This window comes from Dacryopinax primogenitus, assembly GCF_000292625.1.
Source record: "Dacryopinax primogenitus strain DJM-731 SS1 chromosome Unknown DACRYscaffold_2, whole genome shotgun sequence".
Lineage (NCBI taxonomy): Eukaryota > Fungi > Basidiomycota > Dacrymycetes > Dacrymycetales > Dacrymycetaceae > Dacryopinax > Dacryopinax primogenitus.
Genome location: NW_024467199.1, coordinates 1504016 through 1516232, shown reverse-complemented (window position 1 = coordinate 1516232; position 12217 = coordinate 1504016). Strand labels below are relative to the sequence as shown.

General features: G+C 54.1%; 3 protein-coding genes across 3 annotated transcripts; 2 read left to right on the top strand and 1 right to left on the bottom strand.

Annotated features, from left to right (window-relative positions):
* Nucleotides 1-495: 495 nt before the first annotated feature.
* On the top strand, nucleotides 496-770 carry DACRYDRAFT_104206 (uncharacterized protein; the record flags this gene model as incomplete). Its single annotated transcript, XM_040767891.1, has 2 exons — nucleotides 496-667; nucleotides 721-770. 2 exons carry the CDS (start codon nucleotides 496-498, stop codon nucleotides 768-770), a joined length of 222 nt encoding a protein of 73 aa, XP_040632614.1.
* A 3639-nt stretch (nucleotides 771-4409) lies between these two features.
* DACRYDRAFT_46172 (uncharacterized protein) lies at nucleotides 4410-4912 on the top strand (the record flags this gene model as incomplete). Its single annotated transcript, XM_040774685.1, has 2 exons — nucleotides 4410-4791; nucleotides 4839-4912. Coding segments are annotated over 2 exons (456 nt in total), but the record flags the coding sequence as incomplete, so codon positions are not given.
* Nucleotides 4913-8747: 3835 nt separating this feature from the next.
* DACRYDRAFT_20118 (acid protease) lies at nucleotides 8748-11120 on the bottom strand. Its single transcript, XM_040771800.1, has 15 exons — nucleotides 10914-11120; nucleotides 10563-10845; nucleotides 10442-10462; nucleotides 10342-10387; nucleotides 10280-10292; nucleotides 10100-10230; nucleotides 9910-10048; nucleotides 9827-9857; nucleotides 9731-9772; nucleotides 9643-9682; nucleotides 9432-9595; nucleotides 9364-9380; nucleotides 9083-9314; nucleotides 9018-9032; nucleotides 8748-8966 (listed from the first exon to the last, which is right to left on the bottom strand). The coding sequence occupies exons 1-15, from the start codon at nucleotides 10997-10999 to the stop codon at nucleotides 8877-8879; spliced, it is 1350 nt and encodes a 449-aa protein (XP_040632612.1). The 5' UTR covers nucleotides 11000-11120; the 3' UTR covers nucleotides 8748-8876.
* Between the last annotated feature and the right edge of the window lie 1097 nt (nucleotides 11121-12217).

Sequence of the window (12217 nt, the reverse complement as noted above, 5' to 3'; positions counted from 1 at the left end):
GGATCGTGACATTGCACATCATCATTCTTCATGAATTAGGCACGAATGCCAAAGTATTCATAGGAAATAGTCCTAAATAAAGCAAGTACGTTTACCTTCGACTCATTAAATACTTACATGTGACGTAGTCTTCTCCTCTTATCTACGTGACTACAGTCGTCAAGTTCACAAGGTTCACTGATTAGATAAAGGCTGCAACTGCGCCTCCCAGGGATAGATATGATTACTTGCTGGCACTTCGGCCGGTCTCCCCCCATGTTTATTGGAATTGCCGAATATGAGAAACTATGACTCGGCGTGTAATGAACAAGTTATGGTATCTTGCATGTTTCACCGACTGCAAAAAGAGGCAGAAGATCAGCGGTTCTTCCTTTTCGCAATCCCATCCAGCACGAATAGACTGGAAGATCTAGCACTGTGATCTGTTCGCGCAGTATTATCCCACCTGCATGATCAACGTCGCCTATCAAAGGCCCAGTAATGCTGCATATATCAATGGCTGCAGCGGGCCTGCGTGGCCGTCGTCTGGCGCGTAGGTGGCGAAAGACGACTCTGCGCCAGAGGTTCCATTGGATGAAGGGCAACGCTGTACGGCTGTTCGCCCGGTTCAGCAAGTTTGTCTATAGGCTGGCGAAGAAGTACAAATGGGCAGCGCTCTCGATCGGAGGTGAGTTTCATCTTCGGCAGGGTAGATCTCAGTTGGCTGACATGACCTGCTAGTCGTTGCCTTGATCCTGATCCTCCGTTACGGAGTTCAGCCCGGTCAGTGATGGCAGAACCTGCTCTCGGTGATTGGCAAGGCCGGCTAGCTTAGCTTGTGTGAAATACAAGGACTACCTCCCCAGCATTTATCGCTCCTGTTGTATCGCTAGCGCCAGATAGAATTCATGAAGTGCACAATATGGGCGAACGTTGAAGGTGTATAACTCGCACGAGTACCACCCTCACTAGCACATTCGCCGATCTTCGTTTGGTCAATATTGCATCTATGAATCATTATAAAGGTGAAGTGCTGTTACCTGGATTCTGGTAGCTAACAGTCTGGTAAAGGTAGCCAGCCACATCATGATTAAATCTAACTATGGACTGGGGTTGGACGGGGCTGGACGGGACGAGTCCAGCCAGCCCCTGTCAGCGCACGGTGAGTGCCATCATCGCCGCACGCGATCTGCGCCACATTCGATCTCCACGAGAGCATCAACAACGCTTCCCGAAACCTCAGGCTGGGTGACGATAACAACGGGCAAGGCTATGTCTCCACTGGGAATCAGAGACGAGAGACACGTGGCAGATGACCGATGAGCCATCTTTGTAGAGCTAGAGCGACCGTTTGTGTGCGCGGGCACGGCAAACCCGAGAATGTCCTCCTGTAGCAATTATCAGATTCGATCCGCTCGCGAGCGGAAGATCTCATGAGTCGGCGTTCGGCGTTTCGCTCAATTGCCCATATACGGTGGGAGTGGAGATGGAAGCCGAAGAGCGAGTGCGGAAAACCCGAATCGTAGAGTCAGAGTCCAACAAACCGCTTCTTGACGCTTGCGAATGACGAATGCGAATGCCAAGCTGGCCATCGGAGCGAATCACGCTCTTCGCGCTTCGCGCTCCATGCCCCGTTCCCGGTCCGCGACCAGGCTTCTGCGTACAGTACGTGTCGTGTCGTGCTGGCCTCCGGCCCGTAGACGGCGTATCCTCGGCTGAGGTGCCAGCGTACGGGTTCGGGAAGCGCTTGACCACCTGGAGGGGGGAACAGCCTGGACTCGGGGGTGCTCTAATCCGATGGGCTAACATAGAGGTCGTCATTTGCCCGGCAGTGAGTGTCCAGCTCGAGTAAGCCGGTTCGGGAAGATACTGAGCGATTGTCAGAGGCGGATGAAGGCGGACAGCGGACAGCGGACAACGGACAGCGGACAGCGGACAGCGGACAGCGGACAGCGGACAGCGGACAGCGGACAGCGGACAGCGGACAGCAGACAGCGACTCATTGCGGGAGCGCCACAGCGTGTGGGAGGAAGATGCCCAGAGGAGCAGCACACGGCGGCCGCCTTCCGCGTACATCAACGCAGGAGAGGAGGAGAAGCATGGGAGCACAGCAGGGATGAACGTGACACGTGCCACGCGGGAAAAGGACCTTGCAAGGGACAATGTTGATGGGAGATTCTGGAGAGGGGTCGGAAAGAGCACGCGAGGTTGGGTGAACGTGACTCTCCCTCCCTCCCCGTCCAGTCAACTTGGGCACGGGTCTGGCATAGGCTGAGGAGTAGGACGACCCTGTACCCTGCAGCCGTGCGGTCCCATCACCAACCCTTCTGTTCGCGTGCGTTCGAAGCTTGGTAAAGGTAAACGATAGCAAGCGGGCACCGCTGTCCATCCTCCTATCCCATCCTATCCCGCGGAGAGAAGGTGTGGGATCCGGCCAACAATAGCAGGTCGCACAGCTTACAGAGCGTGAATGCTTACCCCAGCCTATCCATTCCTGTCCATAGGCAGGCAGCTGCTAGTGCATATGCATGCCAGTACTAGTGGGGTTCTCCCATCCGCACCGCAGGCGAGGTGGGGTTCGCAGGCGTGGTCGACGAAGCATGCATACATAACCGCCAAGTGTGTGCCCGGCGCGCAGGGACCGAGGCTAGCGAGAAGTGCTCGTGCTTGTGCTCGTGCTTGTGCTGGTGATGGTGCTAAATGGGCTTCTGTGTAGATTCTGACTTCTCTGTCATCGGATACCGGGATGTAGCGGGCCGACGCACGAGGGTGTCTGTCCGAGCTTGCTCAGCCTTACTCGTACTCGTACTAGACTAGTACTAGCGACTGCGGTTGCCAGGTTATTGGGAAGAGCTTGCTCAAAGGAGCAGGAACGGGCTGCGCCGGCTGCGATTAGCTCTGTGAACTCCCCACTTCCCACTTCCGACTGGCGAGTGACGAGTGACGGTGAGCATCCCATCCCCGGGATAGGGGAATGCCAGCCAGTAAGTAAATTGACATCGCGTGTCCGGCGCATGGCGGGGTTGCCGTAACCCGTTACTTGCAGATATTATCAGACACGTGTCTGCGAAGCACCAGCAGGAGAAGCAGAAGAAGAGGGTGTACAATAACCCCGATGTTGCACGCCCTGTTCTGGTGAGGGTGATGATGAAGATGAAGAGGATGATGAGGGTGCTTGTATCAGCGCTAGCGAGCGGATCCTGCTTTCCGCCTGTGGTGTGGTTCCGGAAGTGATGCTGGGGTTGGCAGGTTAGATGATGATTATACTGATGATGCTCTTGAGTTGACGTTGTTGGTGATGGTGTGGTGATAGTTGCCAGGTGGAGGACGAAGCAACAAGAGATGAAGCAGACACCCAGATAGAAACAGAGGAGAGAGGCGCCCGCCCAGCACAACTGCGGGCCGAAAGGAGATCCTGCTAGTGGGCCAATGTGGATTCGAAGCCAGGCAGATTCTCGGGACAAGAGAAAAGAAGCCAGTAATGCCACGTGTCCTCGTCCAAGTCAACACCTGCAACAATGAACAGGTTGTCGATATCCACGCCGTGCGATGGATCGGTGCACAGCCCGTCCGCGTGCGGAGCACATGCCTCTGGGCTTCTTATTCCACATCAGACGAGTCGGAGTTGGGGGATCTGAATGCTGCTGGGTGTTCTGGTATTCTGGGTTGTACGGTTCTGCGGGTTCTCGTTCTGCGCATCTGCATCTGCGCATCTTACGGGCCGTAGGAAGGCTCATGATGACAATGAGAGGAGTAACAGCGCCGAGCCGATGCGGTGTTGAATTGTTGTCGATCGTCAGTACTAGTTATTTGAGAGGGCATGTAATACCTGTACAGTGCTTCTGTGGATTAGGGGTATATAGTGTATAGTACTTGTCCATTGGACATTGTGTGTGGCGCCGGGCATGCTGACCGGAGGTGGGAAATCGCCGCACGGGAGTAGTGGGTTGCAGATGGACGGTATTCGGGTGAAGTGACACTTTGGAAGGGGATAACCGGTAGAAGGGAGAATTGGACTAGTCTGTGGGGGAAGAAGCGATATGTCATTGGGGCTTGAAGTGGCTGGTGGGTCTAAGAAGAGAGAGAGTGAGACCCAGGTGGGAGGGGTGTTGGGTCTCATAAGGTAAGAGTGGCGTTGGTCTAACGGAGGAATGGAAGAAGTTATGAAAATGAGCGAAGGTTTTTCTGTGTTGGGATGGGACTGAAAAGAAGTTCTGTTCGCATGGTCACATCATTAGAGGGAGAGAGAGAGAGTGAAGAGACCTACCTCATCTTCATACATTGACCGATACTATGCTTCTCATTCTCCCCTCTTCTTCTCATACACCCATCTTCCTTCTCTCTCCCCCTCCTCCTCCTCCTCCTCCTCCTCCTTCCACCACCACCATCCTCTCCATCTTAACACTCTCTCCCCCTCCCCATCACTACCCATGGTACACCTCTCTCTCGTCCCTCTCAAAGGAAACGCGTCAAGATGCTTCCCTCACTCGGGTTACCTCGGAATATCCCCAGTCACTTTCCAAGGCCTTCTACGCACACGACGCGACCCAGACGACCGTTCACCAATAGCAGCAACAATGGTCATCGTAGCAGTAAGATGCTACGAGTTCAGGCTAAACAAGGCAGGCACAATCGCAAAGCAGAACGTACTCGCTTCAGAGGAACACTGTCTATGGGTGGCAGCGAACGCAAACGAACCAATCGAGGTCGTCGACTGGGACTTGCCTTTTCGTATCACCCTTCCCGTATCCTTTGGCGGCATCAGCACAGTGTCACATCAGGAGTACAAGGTGTCGTGGAAGATCGAAGCCAGTGCGCACATCATCCTTCCTCTTAGGCGTACAACTGACCGCATACAGTCATACACCACACTCCCATGTTCGGCCTTGGTAACCGCCTCGTCAAAGCCCTCCCTCTCAACATCGTCCGATATAGCGTTCCCCCGCCCCTCCTCTCCCCAGCACAGCACTGGGTCACAGTACCCCACCACCCCGTAGGTCCAGACGACCCCTTCACCGTCCGTCTCCACCTCCCCCAGCCACCCCAGAACATGCAATTCTCCCACATCTCCTTCCAGCTCGATCGCACACTCGACATGCCCGAGCCCTCCCCGCCCACATCCCCAGAAGCACAGCGCATGTCCCTCCTCGGCACCGTCTTCAACCGTCCTTCCTCCTCCGGCTCAGGCTCCTCCGCCCCAGGCGTACGTCGCTCCCCTTCCCCTATCCGACCTGCTACCTCCACTGGCGTCCCCCCGGGCCGAACAACAACCCACGCGATCATGACCCAGGACTTTCCGCTAGATCCGTTCGCCCTCGACCAGTACGCGACGCTCGCCCTCCCCCGGCCCCCGAGCTCAGGCCACTGGAGTCTGGGGGAAACCAGCATCACCTCCTTGTGTCTCTCGCGCTTCTTCCTCCGCTTAAGACTCCACTTTGTCTCCTCCATCCCTACGAGTCCGCAAAGAGACCACATGGAACTCCCTTCTTCCGAGATCCTCGTCACCCTCCCTTCTAATGCGCAGCGGAGAGATGCCATCTCGAGGATGCACGCTAACCGCCCCAGCACCCCGCCACCGCGGTACGAAGCGGAAGAGCGCCAGCCTCCGCCGCCGCCTCAACTCCCCCGTCTCCCTTCGGGACAGATGGAATCCTATTCTTCAGCATATAACGCTCTTGTTCCCCAGACAGCTTCCACTTCCGCGTCCACGTCTGCTTCGGCGGCACAGGCACAGCGTCCAGTGCTTCGCAGACCGAGGACAGCAGGCTCATCCCGTGTCCAAGGACGGCCTTTGCGTCCAAGGAGGTCACAGGAATTCCCCCGTCCAGTGTTGGACGACTTGCGTCCAACGCCAGTAGGCCCAAGCACGCTGCGCCCTCAAGCCATGGGCATAGAGATCGCCCTTTCTCCCCCTGCACCGGCAGGGGCACCTTCGAGTCCGAAACGGAGTACCCCGCCGACGGCGAACGACCCACCCGCGAGACCGAGGACTAAGGCGAGGTTGTTTTTGAATTTGGGCAACTCGAGGGAGGTGAGGGAGGGCCCGAGTGCGGGGTCGGGGTCGCCGGGAGTAGGCAGTCCTGCGTCTGGGTCGGGGAGTATGCTAGCACACTCGCATTCCCTCTCGCTCTCGCAGGGGCATTCTCATCCACATCCTCTGCGGGAATCGCGTATCCCTTCTTCCTCCTCCTCTTCATCCGTACCAACACTATCACACTCACACCCCTCTCCCTCCCAAACCCAACCCCAAACCCCTTCAAGCCAGCTCATACCAGGCATAACAGAACTCATGCAGCCCGAACATGTACTCGCTTGGGAGGAAGAAGTGGAGAGGATCAATTCGGCCCAGCAGAGGGAGAGGGTTGTGGGGTTTTCGAGCGGGGTTGGGGTGGGCGTTGGGGTGGGGGTGGGATGTGTGGGGAGATGAGCGCTGGAGTGGGGGAGGGGGAGGCGGGGCTGGGGTGGGAGGGGGAGATGTGTCAGATCAGAAGAGAGCTTCACACGAGAGTGGGATAAGATGAAGAGATGAAGCCAGCGGATGAGCCGAGAGTTTGCCAGAGATTAGAGGTTGAAAGAGTGTGAGAGAGAGTCGACAATGTAACACTACTATCAAGCATGCATGCATACTATCCATCCATCCATCCATTCTAGCGTATTCAAACCATCCCATCCCATTCCATTTCGTATCAGTATCAGTATCAGCATTCGTATTGGTATTGGTATTGGTATTCCTATTCTTATCCGCATTCCTCTACTGAAGTTCACATCTAAGCGCCTGTACAGTACAGTCCGAGCGCCCTAACTCTCAAAAAGATAAATGTAGCTTTGGGTCAACGGTCATCCGTCAATAACAGCGCCGTGCCCTCTTCGAAGAGCGCTGGATACCGCCTTCCCGCGGTGGAGGGCTCTCTGTACAAGTACATACTCAAAGGACCGAAAAGGACCGTACGATAAAGGGCGCGGCCGCAAGTGATAAACCGTGTGATCCTCTGATGGGGCTTGTGCTCGTTAGGACACGTACTACGGGTGTTCGCCTGCGTGGTACGTGGAATGTATGTACAGTTCGACCCGGTAGGAGTGAGGATCGGATGTACTAACTCTGAACTGTACTTTATTCAGCTGTGCTGGGTCACCACACGCCAAGCTTCGATTTCCCTTCCTGGAGGGCACAGCCACGCGAGACCAATATTAATGGGTGAGATGTCCCTTCCTACAGTACTAGTACAGTACTCCAGACCTGCGCGTCAGGCGTCGAAGGGACGTTTTCCCGTGTTCAGTGTTCAGTGTTCAGTGTAATTTATTTCTGGGACTCATGAGACTCGTGTTCAGACTCATTCAGACTCGGACTGCGAATACGAGTAGTGTAGGGGGTGTAGGGGGGAAGAAGTGCGTACCGCGTGCTCCCTCATCGGCGGAAGCACCGAACCCCCTCTGTTCTCTTCAGTTTCGGCACCCAGTTGACACCACTCGTTGATTTCGGGATCGTCGCCATATGCGTGTGGCTTCTGACTCAGCACCCGTGCCAACTCGACAGGAAGGCTTGTTGGCGATGATGCGGTAAGGTTCTTAATGCAATGTGCTGCACTATGCTTCTGTTCGTATTCGGGTCGCCGCCGAGAAGCACCTGTAGGGAAATATTCATTGATTCATTGTCCAGGGCTCTGGGAGCTAGCGCCGTGGTAACGCCCGCGTGCGTCGCCCCCGCTTACGCAAGTATCGGTTTGACCGCGCGGCTGGAGCGGATCAGGGATGTCCAAACGGAGTTTAGAGGTTGACGTGTGTGAAAAATTGCATAGGAGATGAGAGCTTGACAGTCCAGCCGCTGAACAGACATCTCATGCGCAATATCGGCTGTATCCGTGCTCGGCATGAAAGACGTTCAAAGACGGGCGCGTCATCCTATAAGACAAAACCAGTAGGAAGGACAAAGGATGTCAGCGGTGAGGTGGCAGATGGCTGGCGGCCGACAACGGCCACTCCGAGTATAGGGGCATATCGGTCGGCCGTGGACGAGTGCCGAGTGTCTTGTTCCGTCTTTATTTTTCGGTTTGTGGAAAATGAATTAAGGCCTGAGCTGTGTGGCCTTTGAAGTGATGCATCGCGTGTGCCATCACTAGGTGGCACACCGTGAGAAAACACTCCCTTGTGGCCGCGGACAGTTCTCTCGTATACCACAACGATTTATCCCAATGGTAGCACTTCTTAGTTTCATCCGACACCAGAGACCGGCGCTCGTCCAGTTGTCCAATAGCCTAGCCATCACCATCCAACAATAATCAAAGGCAAGCGGAACGAACTTTCTGTGGCTACGACGGCACAGTACTGAAGAACGCTGACCCGGCATTGTCAGCTGAGTCTATGCATGGGCGGAGTTTTGATCACGACCGCCGGAGACCATGCACTTGGCCCCGGGGTTAAGGCGGGTTGATTCTCCGGATGGTCTGTCCAATCCCCGGTCCCCGTGGTTTGACGAGCAGCCTGCACCCTTGAATTCGGAAAGACCAACGTCTTCCCTTCATATTACCCCGTCATCCAAAGGTCTCACGGAACCCAATGCCCTGGTCTAATCAGGGCTTTGAGGATGAGGAACAAGGCACCTGGGTTTGAGCCTTGCCGAGCGCCGCCGCTGTCATGATGAGCAGAAAGACGTGCACTGGCCAGGCTGAATGAACAGCTGGTGAGATTGAAGGTGAGATCGTGGGATGTGGTCATGTGGCGACAAGGCTATCATCAATGAAAACCCTGAAGGGCAGGCACACAATTGTCTTGATTAAATATCGGTCGCGTCTATTTCCAACACGGGTATCATACACTTCAAAGCCCCCATTAAACATTACTTAGGAGTAGGAGCCCAAAAGGAAAGATGCAAGAACGAACTGGAGCGGCGGACAAAAGACTCAAGCCCGGTAGAAATCGCGCTGTCCGAACCCAATCCTTGGGGTACCTCCTCGTGCGTCGAATAGAGCATACACGCGCTTCAAGAAAACCTAGAGATCATGAGTGACGTGCGATAGAAGAATAGGCTGATAGTAGCTCACATCCCCGAAGATGTCCTGCAAGTAACGTGAGAAGCGATGCGAATAATCAAGACAAAGCTGCATACCTGCTTGTTGCTCCCTCGGCTTTGAATGGCTCCAAACATGTATCCTTTTGCTGAAGAGGATGAGAACTTCAAGTCATCGCCGGGTATGCCGAAGTAGCGATCTCCACACGCAAAGTAGATGTCGGGACAAGTAGCATTGGAAGGCACGATCCAGCCGCCAGCAGCATGGTTGAGCACCGCTCCACGGACCGCCGAATAGATTGAGTGAACAATCTCATCGTCTAGTAAAATCCTGCAGGAGCAGTTAGAACGTATCGTGGAACAACGTAGAACCAATGTACAATGTTGTACCTGTATCCTGGATCCAGATCAGTTCCATTCCATATCTAAACATACCAGGGCGACTCACTGCAATGGCCGTATTTCCTGGTGGCCTAGGAAACTCGTGCTTGCCGATCATAATCGCCCGACTCTCAAACTCCCACCAGCCGTTGCGGGGATCGACATAGGTGGTCCATATGTCCACCCCAGGGGGTAGCACACTGCTATTGACATGCCCAAAGGTATAAAATCCTGTCGAAAATCAACATCGAGTAGCGCATACATGGAGAAAGGCGCACCCCCGCTATCTCCCTTATCCAGCTTGACGGTGAAAATAGGCTAAGACGCCTATCAGCACTTGAACTATGGCATCAGCCACAAACATACCCGATCTAATAGCTTCTGATCAAGCATATTCTGGAATGGCGTCTACAGGCCTGTGTCAGCAAGACCATCTCCACTGCGGCCCCTGTCCCTCCCTACCTTCTGTTTCGTGGGCGCCACAGTGTTAATCCTAAATCATGGTGATAAACAGATTAAAGGGGGTCGGAAGGGGCCGAGCATACTTTGAGAATGCCAGGCCGAACAATCCGTCACTTTGTGAATCGGCTAAGAAGGCACCGCTGAGGTTCGTGGCAGCCTCGACAGCCTGGTTCGACACCTTCACGCCTTGCACGGTAACTGCGTCATAGTACACATCGCCCTCTGGAATTGTGTCAATCACAACTGTTCATCTTGTACTAGTGGTCTGCTTACGAGCACCAGATCCGTCCGCGTACTTGATGTTCCACGTCAGTCCTTGAGCATGTTGGGCGGTTCTCGAATGTGAAGGTGAATAGATCTTGCGATTCGCCTTCGAGCCTCTACTTTGGGAGGACCATACCCATCTGACCTCGCGTGAGCCCTATATGCGCGTCGGTTAGCTTGGATACTCACAGATCCGAGCTACCTGGCAGGGGTTGAACGAAGGTAAGGTGAGAAAGATAGCTGAAGCCCACCTGTGTCGAAATCCAAATTCAAGGTCACTCCGGGACTTCCGATAGTCTGCGCAACATGCCTAAGCTCGATCCACCAGCTATATGTGCATTATCTACCCACCACGGGTACGACATACTGCGAGGCGTGAGAGATGCTCATGAGGCGTTGGGTCCAATCCTCACCTCCGAATCTGTCGCATGCGGTCAATGTATGCACCCAGATCGGAACACGAACCACACGCACCATTCTGGACATCTTGCGCCTGCACATCCGCAAACGCCCTCGAGTACTTCATGCCTGTCGGAAGTGCCATCTTCGACGTGATGAAGCCATTCCGATTCGTCATCGTCTTCTGGTACATCGCACCTCCCTGGTCCGAAAAGTACGTTGCTGCATGTTTCCCAACATCCCACACTCCCTGCTCGTTGGCGAATTCGCTGAAGATCCCTCTCCGGACGAGATGATTATTGTGAACAAAGAAAGTGGCGTTGTCTGAATGCGTAATGCCCCATCTTAGAGCCGACCTGCGGATAACCAAACCGGGAACCCCGATGAGACCGGTCCAGATCCTGAGGCACAAGCGAGCACATACCGTGCATAGCTGGCAGATCCATTCGCTGTCCACTCATGATTGTGGACGCAGACACATGTGAGCAAGTGCTGTGCTGTGTTTGCCATTAGTCGGTTGTATGGTACGCGATCGAAACGTCTTGAACACCAGCAGGAATCAGAGTAACAGACTTGAGCATAGCAGAGCTTAGGATGTTGTCAATGGATAACAATGCATTGCTAGCATGCTTGTCGTGGACGATGGGGAGCTCACTCCTATGGGTGTTGTGGGACGCCCGTGGGACAACAGGGGCAGTGTGAACCCAAGCCGGTGCGCGCCAAGACAGGCGTGTGGGCGATGCCGAGGTAATTCCTCCGATGACCCCTTTTGGGCGCATTTTGCCTACCATGACCCCTCGGGTGCAAATCCCTGAAATGACCCCAAGGCCTGCCCTAAGCAACCACGGACCTTCCAATTAAGAAACGCGGTGGTAGGAGTTCAAGATGCGTTAGGGTCCAGTCTCTTCGTGTCGGTTTATAAAGCATGTTCCGACGATTAATTCGCAAGCTTTGTTTTGTTTTTTCATTAGTTATGTTACAGTAAATATCAATTTATTCTGCATGGATGCCTCGTATAATAATTCACCGATTTTCACCATCGTGAACATAGGTGAGGAAACACCGCACTTTTACAGCAAGGCAATGATTTTCGCAGCAGTTCTTGAAAATAATAGATACCATACACAATGCCAACCAGCTTGTCTTTTGAAAAAGGTCTGTTCTAATAGCAAAACATTCACAAAACGCGTTGTTGGATTGACCGGAGGCACGTGCTTCTATTGCCACAGCCACTGCTTTCCTTATTTGGTTACTTAGGGCAGGCTTGGGGTCATTGTAGGCAAAATGCGCCCGAAAGGGGTCATCGGAGGAATTACCTCGGGCGATCCCTGACCCATCAGTGCGATCACAAGATGTTACCCATATCTGTGTTCCGCGTCGCAAGGGGATATATGAATCTGGAGCGCTAGCAGACAATAACAAAAGGGAGTGGGGAAACAGCCCACGTCTGATGACCCAGATGTTCGGGTTTCCTTGTTTAAGTTTTCCTGTGTGATCAGAAATGTGGCTACCGCCAGTGATAACGTCAACTCGGGACAAGGCAACGTTCCAGGACGTCACTGGCGTTCTATCTTACGCGGTGCCTGACCGGGTGAGGGGCACCGAAAGAATCCTTCTTTCAAACGCCCATGGCCCGTGCGTCAGTGTCATGAACCTGAATTCGCTGGGCGTTGAAAGGGAGAGTCCTAGTCGACGTTGCGGAGCGGTGCTAGCGCGATGAACGGGACT